Consider the following 14,305-nt stretch of genomic DNA (forward strand, 5'->3'; position numbering starts at 1 on the left):
GCGCATATAAGTTACTGGAGCCCTTCAGCCCAGCTGTGCTTCATTCAGCGTCTCTCAGCACCAGGCACCAGCCTGTCACAGCAGCACGTGAGCAGCCTGAGGCTGAGGCGTAATGGAGCTGGGTCAGTGGGTGGGGTTGGGACACTTCCCCCACGCTGATTGCTGTGGGGAAGTGAGACCATGTCAGTGACTAAGGGTAGAGCTGTCCCCATTGAGAGCCTGCGCTGCCTCCCCCTCGCCCCCATTGTGTACAGGTAGGGTGGTGCATGCCCAGCCTATTAGAAAGATTGTGGCATGGATTAAGACAGAGATTTGCACTCTGGTCTCCCGTGACCTCCATAGGGCAAGGGAGTCGTGGGCCTTGTGCTGTTCCCAGCAGCAGAAAGGTTGAAGAAGGGCGCATGGGACCTTCATCTCAACCCTGGGACGGAAGAAGGCGGTGGGACCACGAAGCCTCATCCCCTTGAGCTGTGCCCAGAAGAGCACTATGGGTCTGGGTGGCAATCAACACCCAACTTCCCCCAGCACCGGCTGCTTTACACACCCCATAACTCTGCTTCCCCAGTGCAGCGCGTGCTCAGCTGAGAGAGCTCCCACCCACTTGGGGCACCCAGGATTAATCATGTCCCCTAGGGGATGGGTCTGTTCTTTCTTCGTTTGTGACAAATGGAGCAATGCTCACAGGGAAAGCACTCTGCATTTTAAATACATTCCTGCCAGCGCCAGCCGCCCTTGAACAGATGCCTTCAAAGTCCCCACCCCTACACCACAGCCAGCCATGGCCACATAAGACCCCCTCCGAAGGAGCTCTGACCATGTGTAGGAGCCAGCATTTGCTCAAGCTGCAGCAGCTTTAAGCTCCAAACCTAGAGAAGAGAAAACGCAGGTTTGCTGCTAATGGGAACGGACAGATCAGTGCAGAGTTTGTATGTCCTGGTTGAGTTGTGCAGGTGGTCAGACTAGATGATCATAATGGGCCCTTCTGACGTTAACGTCTATGGGCCACACAGGTGCAGCTACACTTATCACATAGCCCCACTTCAGCCATGCCCACACCTAGCCCTCCAGGGCCCTTGGCCACACCTGGCCCCTGGACACTATCAATCTGAGCAAGGTGTTTCCAGCTGATTGGCTGGGGGCAGGTTCCTGCTATGAGGTCTGAGCAGCAGCCAGGCACACAACAGCATGCAGGGGCCAGGGGCCAGCTGGCTGCAAATAGCGTAGTCAGCTATTCTGATGCTGTATAAAACCCCTTGTGCTTTACAGTCCCCATCTCCCGCTCCAAGGAAGCCAGCTGGGGGGAGCAGGAGCAGCGAGGCAACAGCAGCGACAGATTGACTGGACTCAGGAGCCATCCTTAGCAATGTAGGAGGACGCAGCCTCTGCTCGGTGCCATATGTAAAGCTACATGGACTACAGCAGGATGTGTTCATCTCAGGCCTGGCTCACCCCTGAGGCCAGCACCAGCTTGGAGCCCAACCCCTGGCTATAGTACCAGCTCACACCCTGCCCCATGGCCAGCCCAGCGCCTGCTCACGCCCTGCCCTGCCGCCATGCGGGCCCCTTGCCTGGGCCCCTGAGATCACAGGCATCTAAGACCCAGCTCCTGCCTCTGCCAGGGACAGCCTGAGCCCAGCTCACACCCAGTGCCAGCCTGGCACTAGCTCACTCTCACCACAGCCTAGCTGGTCCCATGGACCTGGGGTCCCTCACTCCTCACCCTCCAAGCAGCAGCTGCCCCTGCCTTTGTTAACACACCAGTTTTTCAGGGAGGAGACAGCTGCATGGGCCCCTTCTAGCACAACAGCTTCCTCATAAACCACGGCAGGTACAAAGCACCTAGGAGCGTTTCACCTGCCTGTTTCACCTGCCCTGGCTCTGGCTGAGCCTTTTGAGGTGCTCTGCAAGGGACAGTCAGACCCACTTGTGGCAGGCAAGAAGTTATGTGCTAACAGTCATGCAGTGAATCACTCTCAGGTCAGGAATAGAGCCCTGCTCCCCCCACTGGGCTGTGGAGCCTTTGATGGAGAAAAGGCCCCCAGCAGGAGGGAAATTCTTCAACTCCCCACCCCCACAGTTTGTGAGAGGCATCGGTATTGCACCGCACCATATAACGCATGTCTCAGGAGCAAGAAGCCATGGGGAAGACATGTGCTGCTCTAATCAGTCTTTTCTCCCTCCTATTTGTCCTCTGCCAATTCGTGGTGGCAGAAATCAAAGGCTGGCCTTGGCACCGGGCCAGTGCAGCGTTCAGGCTCCCGGGGGCGGCTCCGTGCCCCTCACCCACACATACCAGCTGCCAGGCAGCTGCTACCCTGAGGGTGACAGCAGGCCCCTGCCCCATCAGCTCTATCAGGGCAGCTGCACCTTGCTGGTGGTTTCCTGCACAGCTGGGACACGGGCGCAGCAATGAATCACCCCCCACCCACCCTCGCCAAAAAAAATCCCAGCAACAGAACCGAAGACAGAGCACGGCAAGCACCCAGAGCAGCCTGTCCTCATTCTAACATCTCACACCAGGGAGTCCCCCCGGAGTATTAATCTTTAATAGCAGAACAGGCACAGACTCTCCAAACAAAGAGCGACACTCTGCCAACCTGATTTCGCTTCCTGAGCGGGGGAAAAGGGGTGGGGGGACTCTCAGTGGAATCCCACAAGAACCCTCCCATCATTTTTTAATGAGAACAGCTTACAGTTCAATGGCACTTTCCATCCCACAGTGCCCGATCCACTGTGCAGAGTAGGCCGGCGTCCCGAGATGCTGCCACCTCTGGGGGAGCAGGCTGCCATCCTGCCCTGCGCAGTGACGCTGCACAGCAGTTTGAAGCAGGCAGTGAGGTCTCCAAGAGAGGTTAGCTGAAGGGCTCTGGGTAGACAATGGAATTATCAGAGCAGGAGGCCAATGGCCAGTTCTGCAGGACTAACACACCAGCCTGGTGAAAGTGCCATAAAATCTTTACTGGCAAGCCAGGGTCAGAGGCTGGGTCCCAGCTCGTCTGACACACAGCACCGCTGGGAGCAGTGCCCCTGAATGAGCCACCTCCTGCCTCAGTGCGCCTGAGCATGAATTGCCACCACCGCTTAGGAAGTACTTGGCTTGCAGCACAGCTCTCCCAACCAAGATCTAACTAGCCACCACCCTACCTCACTTGAGAGTCCACAATCAGAGCACAGAGGGTAGACCCGGGGCAGTTACCAGTTAGAACTCAACTTGCACAGTTGAAGAGTTATTCTGCACTCGATAACAGACGCCTCAGCTACATCAGCCTCCTTGGAGACCACCTCCACTCCTCCCAAGCCTTTGCTAGCGTCCTGATCATTACTGCTCAGAAAGCCCAAGGGAGACCAGACTTCCATGCTGGTGCAGCTCCAACCCCAGCTGTGCAGATCATCACTGATCCATTGAGAACAAGTTGGTCACTGCTTCAGGGCGTTCAGACATGCCTGTTACAACGTACAGCACTGTAGTAATCAGAAACACTGAAATGGGCAGGGGCAAAAGCCCAGATTCGCTCAACTCATCAGCACACCGGTACCCAGGGACTACTGCATTCTTATGTCCATCAAAACCATCCCCAGAGAAACCCATCAGATGTAGCACAAGGTCTTCCATTCATGGTAGTAACATTGGAAGTCTTTAGTAGACCTGAGTAGGAAACTTTTCCCATTCCATCAAAAGCTGGGATTTTGAAGGAAAAAAAAAAAAAAAAAAAAAACTTTCCCACACTGAACCAAAACAAAAAAATAAAGAGCTCAAAAATTTTCTTGACCCCCCCCTCCAAAAAAAAATTGGTTTGGGTCAAAAGTGTTTCGGTTTGATTTAATCACTTCTGTTTAATGGTACTGTAAATTAGCTTAAATATATACACAAAAAGTAGTTTTTAACTAGACAACTGGAGCTTTTCATTTTAAAAGATGTCAAAACTAAATAGACAGTTGCAAAAAAAATTCGAAATGTTTTCAAGTTGAGAAATTCATCGAAACCAGCAAATCAGTGTCGACTGACAAAAAAAATTAGTGGGTGAAAAATTCCCAGCTAGCTGCAGTCCTTCCTTTGCATGGTCACATGCTGCTACTTTGCTAGATTTCTACTGCCCTCTGGTGGCCACAGGCATAGCAAATATAATTAACTTTGATCCTCCCCCCTCTTGCTGCGTTTGTCTTGTAACAGGAGGGAGGCTCTTTTAGAGTGGCCCCTTTACCATACTTTGTGTTAGGGATGGTCTCTGCTGAACTAAATGCCTGGTGGATTACGTACTACAGCAGAGAGAAGTACTCTGTGTTGACCAATATATGCTGGGCTTATATATGTATTATTAATATATTAAAACAAAACACAAGAGTGGGACTGGAAGGGACCTGGAGAGGTCATCTAGTCTAGTCCCCTGCACTCAAGGCAGCACCAATAACTACTAACCCATAACTTGACAGGTGTTTGTCTAACCTGTTCTTAAAAACCACCAATGACAGATTCCACAACCTCCCTAGGCAATTTGTTCCAGTGCTTAACTACCATGACACTTAGGAAGTTTTTCCTAATGTCCAACTCAAACCTCCCTTCCTGCAATATAAACTCATTGCTTCTTATCCTATTCTCAGAGGTGAATTTGAACAATTTTTCATTGTCATAGGTCATGTTTTCTAGACTTTAATCATTTTTGTTCTTCTCTTGCAGACAAATTGGAGAAAGTCAAATCTTTTCTGAAATGTGGTGCCCAGAACTGGACACAACACTCCAGCTGAGGCCTTATCAGGACAGAGCAGAGTGGAAGAATTACTTCTCCTGTGTCTCTTACATCCCAGAATGATGTTCACTTTTTTTTGCAACAGCGTTACACTGTTTAGCTATCCATGCACTATAACCCACCAGATCCTTTTCTGCCGTGCTCCTTCCTAGGCAGTCATTTCCCTTTTTGTATGCTTGCAACTGATTGTTCTTTCCTAAGTGGAGTACTTTGTATTTGTCCATATTGAATTTCATCCTATTTACATCACACCATTTATTCAGATCATTTTGAATTTCAATCCTATCCTCCAAAGCAGTTGCATTCCCTCCAAGCTTGGGATCATCCACAAACTTTGTAAGTGTATTCTCTATGCCATTATCTACATCATTTAAGAAGATGTTGAACAGAACCGGACCGCACTCAATACGCTCTTCCAGCTTGACTGTGAATCACTGATAACTACTCTTTGAGAACAGTTTTCCAGCCAGTTATGCACCCACCTTACAGGAGCTCCATGTAGGGCTAGTTTTCCCTGGTTTGTTTATGAGAAAGTCATGAGAGAGAGAGAGACAGTATCAAAAGCTTTACTAAAGTCAAGAGAATACATCTACCACTTCCTCCTCAGTAACAAGGCTTGTTACCCTGTGAGTGGTTACCAAACAATAAAAGTCAACCTTTCTCTAGGAAAATAACTAAAAAGTATAAGCACAAAAAATGTAAATCAAGGTTTCCTGCTTGCTGACCTAAATCATGAATAAACTGGGTGACGCTGAGTTATTTTTATTCCAATCAACGCATCTGGCTCTATGGGTGTGTCTACACTGCAGTATAAGCCTGTGCTTGAGCCTGAGTTTAAGCCTAAGCCCCTCCTCCCCTTGCATCTACAATTGTGCTAACCCAGGGCTCAGAACCAGGGTTCCAGGACCTTGCAGTGCTGGAGGGCGTGAGCTCGAGTTAAGCTGGGACTCTAGGTATGAGCCCTATTGCTTTGCAGGATAGACGCTGAGACAGATTTCTGTTACCAAGCTGTCCAGGGCATCAGGTGATCAGGCTGAGGCCACAGGATCTTTAAGGGAGGAGATGGAGCACATCAAGTGTCTAAGTTTTAAAGCTTTATTAATAATATAATAAAACAGTGGTGAGTGCTGGGACTGCTCCCACGTCACTCAAGGGAAGCAAAAAAGCATTAGTACCCCAGCCCTAACCCACTTTCATACTCACACATGCTTGACCCAAGGCTTGTCTGAATTGACCTGTGGCTTCTTATAACCCTTTTCACTTATGCCAAGTATCCCATAACACCTTGCATTAGCCGAAGTAAGTTTTGGCTTAAGTAGATAGTAAGACTGTCAGCATCAGAACATAGCAGTGTTTTACCATAGCAACAGAAAAGGAGTTATTCTCACAGGCCAGTACTGGAACCTCCCAAAGGACAAGTGTTCTACCCTCGTTCAAACCTGGGAGGTACTTTTACCCCTGCTTGGTATGGGGAATGTGTGTGTTCAGAGCCAAGGTATAAGCGGTACAGCCTGGAACCAGAAAAACACCATAGAAAGCTGATTGGTTAAATCTCATTTCAGCTAATGCACACCATAGCTTTTATTGTAATCAGATTGGGAGCCTATTCTTTTTATAACCAGAGTTACATGGCTAAAAGCTATCTTCTCTTTAAGATGAATTCAATAACACTGCATAAGATTGTTTTCAGGAAGCTCTCTCATTCAGCCTTCCTCAGTGGTGGTGGGTATAATAGGCTAGGGGAGGCTACTACCGCTGGATCCATGGTTGCAGAGTTTTTTGGAGAAAATTTTTGCTTTATTATGTCCCATGCAGGTTTTGGGGTGGCTGACGAGGCAGTATGTTTTATTTCGCTTCCTGAGTTCATCAGTAGCCTCTCTGGACTCCAGGGGCATTACTGATGGATCCAGGAAGCTGAGTAGCAAATACCACATCAGCAGCAGCCCTGGAACCTGCATAGGGCATATCAAAAGCTTCTTCTGGTGAGTATGAGCTGCAACTGCATGTGAGGAGGGACAGGGCTTTTCCCAGGGCTGTTGCCCAGGGCAAGGAGAAGCAAGCAAGGGGTGGTGTTGCCCAAAGGGGCCCTTGATGCTGTGTAAGCTGGCCACAGCTGGCCTGTAAGAGTTCTGTGGAGGGAAAGGTTCTGCCCTGTTCCTTATTAGTATAGCGGTGAATATCCTCAGCTGTCATGGGGGAGATGGGGATTTGATTATCTGATGGGGAGGATGTTGCCTTTTGGCTGAGGAGAAAAGAATGCACCTTCCTCACCTCCTCCTTCTATAGCAACCTCCATTCACACACCACCACAGTGCTGATTTTCATCTCCAAAAGAGAATTAGCCCACAAGATGACTGCTGCCTGCTTGCCCTGTCCTAGCAAAAGCCTCTACATCACCTCCGGCCACTGGGCCCAGCTTCAAGACCTGCACATTCGGGTGCGCTTCAGAGTCGCAAAGGGAAATACTCTGGCCAAGGGCATGAGGACCATCGCCCAGCCTAACGTGTGGCAGCTGGTGAAGGGGCGAGGAAGAGAAAAGGAGACAGGCAGCAGGCTGGGCTCCTGTCTTTTTTTCTTTTGTTGCCATTTTAACTGTGACAGTAATAGCAAGACTTGAGAAATAGCTGTGGCCATAGGTGAGGTAGGTGGTCGCCTCGAGAGCACAGAACTGAGCATCTCCCCCTCTGTTGCTTCATCAGCTGAAAGCTGGCAATGATTGTATAGTGGTTAGTACTCTGCCATGGCCACAGCAACCGCAGTTCAAATCCAAGTCACAGCATTGCTTTTGGGTGGGGGATCTGCTGACGAGCACTGAGTGGCTCAGCCTGATTGCGTCCATTTGCCAAGAGAGCCAGCAGCTGGTGCATAGTTTCTGCTTGGTAAAGGAATGTCAATGAGGTAAATCCATCAGAAAAATAGCAGGGAAGAGTAACAGGAATTCTTCCTGGGCACCAATGTCCGGAAGCAGCCTATTCCCTCCTGGAAAGGGGTGAGTTTGGTGTGTCTGGCCCCCGCACGTTGAAAGGATCTACCGGCCTGATAAGCTGCAGCCCTGAAGAGGCGCTTTGAAAGCCAAAGGGGCCTTGAGTGAGTTTGTGAAGGCGTGATTTTGAGGAGCATGGGGAAGGGGGAGGGTAGAAAGAAAGGACAGAGAGGAAGAAGGTGCTGAGCAGCCCATCAGTGAGGGAAAAGGTCCCAGGCAGGTGTGGTGGGGGCAGCTGTGTAGCTCCTACAGGCAGCCTGCTGAGACTTTTCCCTGCAGCCGCTTGGGATCTGGGGAGGGGAGGTGTGGCACAGCTGCTGCTGGCCCAGGACTCCTCTGGCTGAGGGGGGGGCACTTGGGACTCCTCCAAGCAGGACTGCCTTATGGCCCCAGCTGCAGGAGAGGGGCACAGCACTTAGGGCCTGGTCCTGCAACTGAGAGATTTCAGAGTGGAAGTCCTGAGTTACAACCAAGGACTAGGCTGGAGCTCATTTCACCGGGAAAGAGAAAAGCCTAGAGCGGGCAAATGCTAATTGTTACCATGTCTGGCTGCAGTTCAGAAACCTGCAAGAAACAAAGAGGTCTCTGTCCAGCTTTAGTGTGGAGTTTTTTCCACCACCCATGCAGCACCAGTGCAACCGACATCAGCACCCAAGAATAAACTGCTATTGGAGCTACAAGGGGTTTCTGAAGGAAAGAGGCACATTGACAGGGGCACATGTACAGGCCGCACCTGAGGTATGTACAAATAGAATCAGATGTCAACTGCCGTAAAGCTGCAGAGCTAGTAAATGACTCAGTTTTGGGTGAAATCTTGGGTTGGATTTTTACCTAGACTAGCTCCTTCTTCGATGTTTGGGGGAAAAAAAGTTAGCTACTGTCCTAAGGGCCCTCCCTCATTTTCCATTTACACAGGTCCTGAGAGGCCCCAGCACTTGATGAAATAAGGTTCATGAGGGAAAGGAAATGCTGTAGTAGCTGCATGGGTACAGATCCCAACAGAGCACAAACATGCTATGAGGCTTATATCACTACCTACTCAGGAAAAGGATAGCAGGTGCACCCTGTTAAAATTGATTGACAAGGGAACTAAGTCAAACATAACAATGGACAACTCCAGTGAGCTGCTCATAACTGGTTAAAGCTCCCAGCCAGCCGAAGGCTAGAAAAGCAATTTCCCAACAGTTTCTGCAACAGCTAGTTCTAAAGCACCCAAGAGCAGAGGTTACTCTTGAGTTGGTCTTAACACAGGAGTTGGTTTACAAACAGCAAACCCACTAAGGAATAGTGATCACAAAGGCCCACTTCCCCAAAGGCATTTAGGCTAACTTTCATTGATTTCATTGGAAGTTAGGAAACTAAATACCTATGTGAATCTGGGCCTATTTAATTAAGTGCAACACTCCTAGAGAAGGAATTAGACAAACCATAGCACAGACACAGCTTTAGAAGTTTTTCATTTTTTTTTTTAAATGAGGAAGCTAGTCAAAGACACAAAAAGGAAATTAAGACACCTGGGGTCTGCATGGAGGCTAGGTCAGCAACTCTAATGGAGTGACAGAAGTTAGGCATACCCTTAACCAAACAAGGAAGTAGGAAGGCAATGAGAATAAAACCAGTATGGCTAAATGGCATGCTTCAAGAGGTTATTTGAGTCAAACAAGCAGCTTTCAGAAAATGGAAATACCGCCCTAGTGAAGCCAATAACCAAACAAACAATGGCAGGGAAAAGGGAAATCAGATGGGTTACAAGAGAATTTTGAAGAATAACTGACATTAAAATGAGAAAAAAGTGTGCGTGCCCCTCTCTCTCTCTGAAGCAGGAAGCCTGGGGATCAATCTGCTTGACTCCCAAAACATAAAGGGAGAAAGAGACTAAAGCATTTCTCTGCATCAGTCCAACACTTAGAGGAGGTTGGGAGAGATGTCTATCCCAAACTGCTCCTCATGTGGCTAAGATGAAACACAAGATATCCAAGAAGCAGCAGCCAGAACAATGGCTAGATTCAAGACCACCAATTCATGAGCTCCAGAGGATACACACTGTATTTAAAAGGTATTTAAGACTGAAGTAGCTGAGCTGCAAACAAAAACATTCACTTGTTAAGATCAGCTACTATAGCAAGTTCTGTGCCTACCTTAAGCACTGAGGTGATCCTAGGAGTTTCAGACCACCAGGACAACTGGTTGAAAGCTATAATTACAAGTTAAAATGAAGCCGTAGATTTATGTGATGGGACAAGCCCGCAGGGCTTCCAAAAAGGAAAGTACAGCCCTCAACAACTAGGATTCTTTGACAAAACAGTGGATAAAGGAGAAGGCATTGTTCTAATTTGGATTTTTAAAAGCTTTGTCAGAAGCCCTTCACAAGGGACTATAAAAGAAACCAAGGGATCAAAGAGCAGGAATAACAGGAGTGAAGCAAAAGTTTCCCCTATGAGCATATTATTTCAATAATTGTCCATTACAGGGTTTTACACCTACCCCGAATCAGTTGGTGATGACCACAGGCAGAGACAAGATCCTGGACCAGACGGACCACTAGTGCAATCTGGTGTGCTGTACTGGCAGGTTCCACAAGAAGCAGGAACCCCAAACTACCAGGAAATGCTGCTCCTGCTTACATTCCTGGTGTGGTGAGCAGTAAAAAGTCCTTCGTAGCAAGATTTCCAGCCTAGTTTAGCAGACAAGATGTTTAGATAAGCACTGGGGCTTGCAGATACTTCTATGAAGCGACTCCCCTTTAAGAACTTTGGTGGTTTGGCCATTTCTAGTCCAACCCCTTTCACCGCTGAGTTTAAAAGCTATTCAGTCTTACCACCGCCAAAAGCAGCATGAATTGGGGAGAGAGGAAGGAACACTATTAATAAATACACCATACACAGGGCCAGGTGGTACCATGGGTCTTTATTAGGCAACAGTTGCTCTCTAGCACTGGGACAGGGTACATAACTGGGCACCTCTCAAAGAGCAGAAATGGTTCCCTAGAGCCATCACCAGCTATATCTTTTACAGCGAAGTGTCCCTACTCCTACTATCCGTTGGATAAATAGACAGTTTTTCTCATCCATAAACTTGCCCTCCCCCCCCCCCAAGCCCCAAATATTACAGTGTATACACGCAAAAAGATTTGGGGGGGGGAATAGAGAGACAGCGGGTCCATAAATAACAGCACATAAACAGGCACAGAAAGGAACCTCACACCTGAAGTGCCACAGGTGTAAAGAACAAACATCATGCATGGACCATTTGCACAAGGGGAGCCTGCACTGTCCTTAAGCTATCAGTACTGCCCTCAACATCTCCGAGGAACCCATCCCCCTCCCCCAGCTAACACACCAGTACAGGGTTCTGTTCACCTTTACATGAAGTGACCAGGGGAGGAGATGAGTCACCACTTCCCATGTGTGCCTGGACAAACAGGGATGGGTGCAGAACTCCTCCCCTCCCTAGTATACTACTGTTGCCATTGCAGACTGACCAGTGTAGGTTTGAAATGACATGAAGGATGCCATGGGTAGATACATTCCTGGGGAGATTAAAAAGCCTAGGGCTTTAAAGCAAGAAGCCTTTATGCGAGTAGTTTGTTTGGAAACCAGGGTCTTAGTTTCATCCTGCCTTGAAGGAGTGGGTGGGCATTAGGCTCTCCACAAACAAGCTGTATCTCTGTCCCATTTGAAGAGCCAAGAAGCTGTGGTACTGAGCCATAAAAAGCAGCATCTGTTCTTGTGCCAAACTAACAGGGTACTCATATCACCACGTTATTGTACTCATGTGCGTTTAACGCAGAAGCAGCCAACACGATCAACACGTAGGACATCTCACATACGCTGATCTACCGAGATATCAGGAGCCAGAAACCAGAGGTAAGAAAACCACTCCTGAGTGTCCCACTTATCATGTGCTGCTGACGCCAATGCGAAGCAGGAGTTCCAAGTGGAGCCTTTGAACGCATCCACCCACACGCTCGGAAGACACAAAGGACGTTTTCTTTTGAGGAAATGATTACAATTATGACTCTTCCATTAAATGCCCCCCAAAAGGGGTGGGAGAGATGTGGGGGCAGAGGGAGGCATTTCACTGCAGAATGCCCTGCAGTTCAACAACAGGGAGTATAGAACCAGCCTGAATGTGTGGTGTGATGGCAGGCTGAATTACGTCAGTAAGGCTTACATCTGAGCAAAGCAGTGGTGGACAACATTCCCAGAGTGTTTAGTTCTGTGGCATATGAAAGCCTTCACCAGGAGCTTGCTGCAAAACAGAGGCAGAAGGTCCCACATGTATTGTAACAGCCTTTTCTTTGCAGTAACTGAACCTCCAACTGTGGTTGCTGCAGAAAACCGAATAAATCTAGACAGGTTTAACAAAAATTTGAGTCCTGCTTCTGCAATGAGACACCATGCTGGGTAACGAAGGGCTGCAGGCACCTGCTCGGGATAAGATTATACCCAGTACCAGCATAGTTCAGCTACACACACACAGAGCACATACACATGGAAAGCAGCAGCAATGCATTTCTGCCAAGCGCTAGCTTCCACATTGCAGGCGTGAACAGGAACGATTTCAGTCTTTGGACAGAGGCAATGTGAAGGGTGGAGCAGAAGGGAAAACTGGGTCACTACCCCACCCCATCCTCTTTCAAAGTCACATGACTTGGCATTAGTACACAGAGGACCCAGCCCGCTCCAGGATCCTCCAAACCGTGGCAGACACCAGGTTTATGTAAGCTCCCTCCCAAGGGGGCACATCCTGCCATGCAGATCAGACTGACAGGTGTGTAGGTGAGGACAAAGGGGCCTGGAGTGGGGGGGGGGGGGGAGAGGAGGCAGAAACCACCAGGTCCAGGATTTTGAGCAATGAAGTATCAGACCGTCTCTTTTTAAAAACCCGTTTTCATCTGTGCCAATGAAGGGGGCCCAGCAGACAGTTCTCTCCCTTCGCCTCAGCCCAGGTCTCTGCACATCCTAGGTCCCTCACCACATGAGCAGCCCAGAGAAAGGTACCTTTGTGCCCTCACTATAGATGCTGCTGAGGATTTAAACTAGAACTCTGCCCTCCCCCAACCCCAACAGAGGCAGGAGGTAGCTCTGTGACAGGGGGTGGGGGTGGGGGGAGAAGCACATGGGGCAGGGGGTACTGATAAGAGAAATCTACTCAAACTATTCCTGACATCTTGTAAAGACACATACATTGCTATAAAAAACTGTATAAAACCCACAGGGAGATTTCCTGGGTGGGGTGGGCTGGCTCCAAGCACCACCCCTCTCACAGAGCTTCCCACACATGCAGAGTCTATAGAAAAAGGGTCCCATAAAAACAGTGTAGTGAGCCCCACCTTGAGAAGAGAGAGCTAGTGCTCTCCCCTCCCCATCCCAGCTAACCCGGAGCAGGCGGGCAGCCAGCCTGCAGGTAGAGAGTTGCCTGAGACGCTGGTTTTGCCTCGGAGGGGATTCTGGGGGGCTCCTCTGCCCTCCCGAGGGGTCTGGGAGAGGTGAGAAGCCCCCGGAACACAGACCCACCCAGCACCAGGAAATGGCACTTTTCTGTCCCCAGGGCTTGCTGACCCCTCCTCTAACCCCAGCATCGCCTCTAACCCCAGCGAGGGGCAAGGGAGTAGGGGAGCTGTTAGCAGCTGCTAGCCTGGTTACACAAACTAGAACAGCACTAGCCAGATTCCAGTCCTGCCACCAGGCCTGAACGCAGCCAATGGCTCGGAAAGCTAACCCTGGGCTAGTCCAGAGCCCTCCCCAGCCCAAGTGACTCCACTTGCATGGCCCTAATCTAGAACCGTCTGCTCCAAAGAGGGACTATAATGGGGGGAGAGTCCAGTCTGATGGCTCACAAGGCTGACTTTGGCCATAAGGACCCTGGGCTAGGAGGCGGCGATAGCCGTCCCCCCACTCAGTTTGACGATCATTTGCTGGCAGTCGTTGCAGGAGCGCTTGTCCCCCACTTTCTCCAGCGTGCGGGCTGCTTCTGCCAGCAGGACTGCGCGCTGGCCCGGGGACGAGAGGAAGGAGAGGGGGAGGTGGCGGCAGGCCAGGAGAATCGCCGTGGCTCGCTCTCTCTGTCCTGGCAGCGTGTCCAGCTCACCTGTACAGGAGAAGAAATATCACTGCGACCAAGCTTTGCATAGCTCTAGCCCAAATGCGGTACAGGGGATCCTGTCGGTCACGATAAAATGCAGCCTTCTCCAAGCTAGCTGACAGCCGCAGAGGTCAATACACCATGTCTGAGTATGATGGGATGAAGCCTTCAGGGCGCTATTTTAAAGGCAGCAAGGTGAGGTGGCCCGAGCTGCAGTTTGGCCAGGTCTGCAGCGTTAACACCCAGATCCCAGGGAAAACATGGACTGGATCTATAACCAGGGGCCAGACCCTCGGTTCCAAATTTAACTTGTGCCAGTATTAGTAATCTTGAATGTTCACTGTGATCTGAGCAAAGACATTTGCTTGCTAAAAGGATTATTATTTTTTAAGCTGATGACTTTTCTTTAGGAGATCAGCACGTTAAACTTAACCCTGATCTGTGAATTCCCTGCTTCCCTGAGGGTAGCTCATTAGGGTAGTTCATGCCC

General features: G+C 49.5%; 1 protein-coding gene across 3 annotated transcripts in view; it reads right to left on the reverse strand.

The window, feature by feature from the left end:
- Positions 1–10,616: 10,616 nt before the first annotated feature.
- SREBF2 (sterol regulatory element binding transcription factor 2) overlaps positions 10,617–14,305 on the reverse strand; it is a 36,630-nt gene continuing 32,941 nt past the window's right edge. For all 3 annotated transcript variants that reach the window (XM_050953933.1, XM_050953923.1, XM_050953913.1), the window contains one exon: positions 10,617–13,821. In XM_050953933.1, the coding sequence (XP_050809890.1) occupies positions 13,601–13,821 (221 nt within the window). In that variant the 3' untranslated portion in view covers positions 10,617–13,600. The remainder of the gene's footprint in view (positions 13,822–14,305) is intronic.

The sequence above is a fragment of the Gopherus flavomarginatus genome, chromosome 1, assembly GCF_025201925.1.
Source record: "Gopherus flavomarginatus isolate rGopFla2 chromosome 1, rGopFla2.mat.asm, whole genome shotgun sequence".
NCBI classification, from domain to species: domain Eukaryota; kingdom Metazoa; phylum Chordata; order Testudines; family Testudinidae; genus Gopherus; species Gopherus flavomarginatus.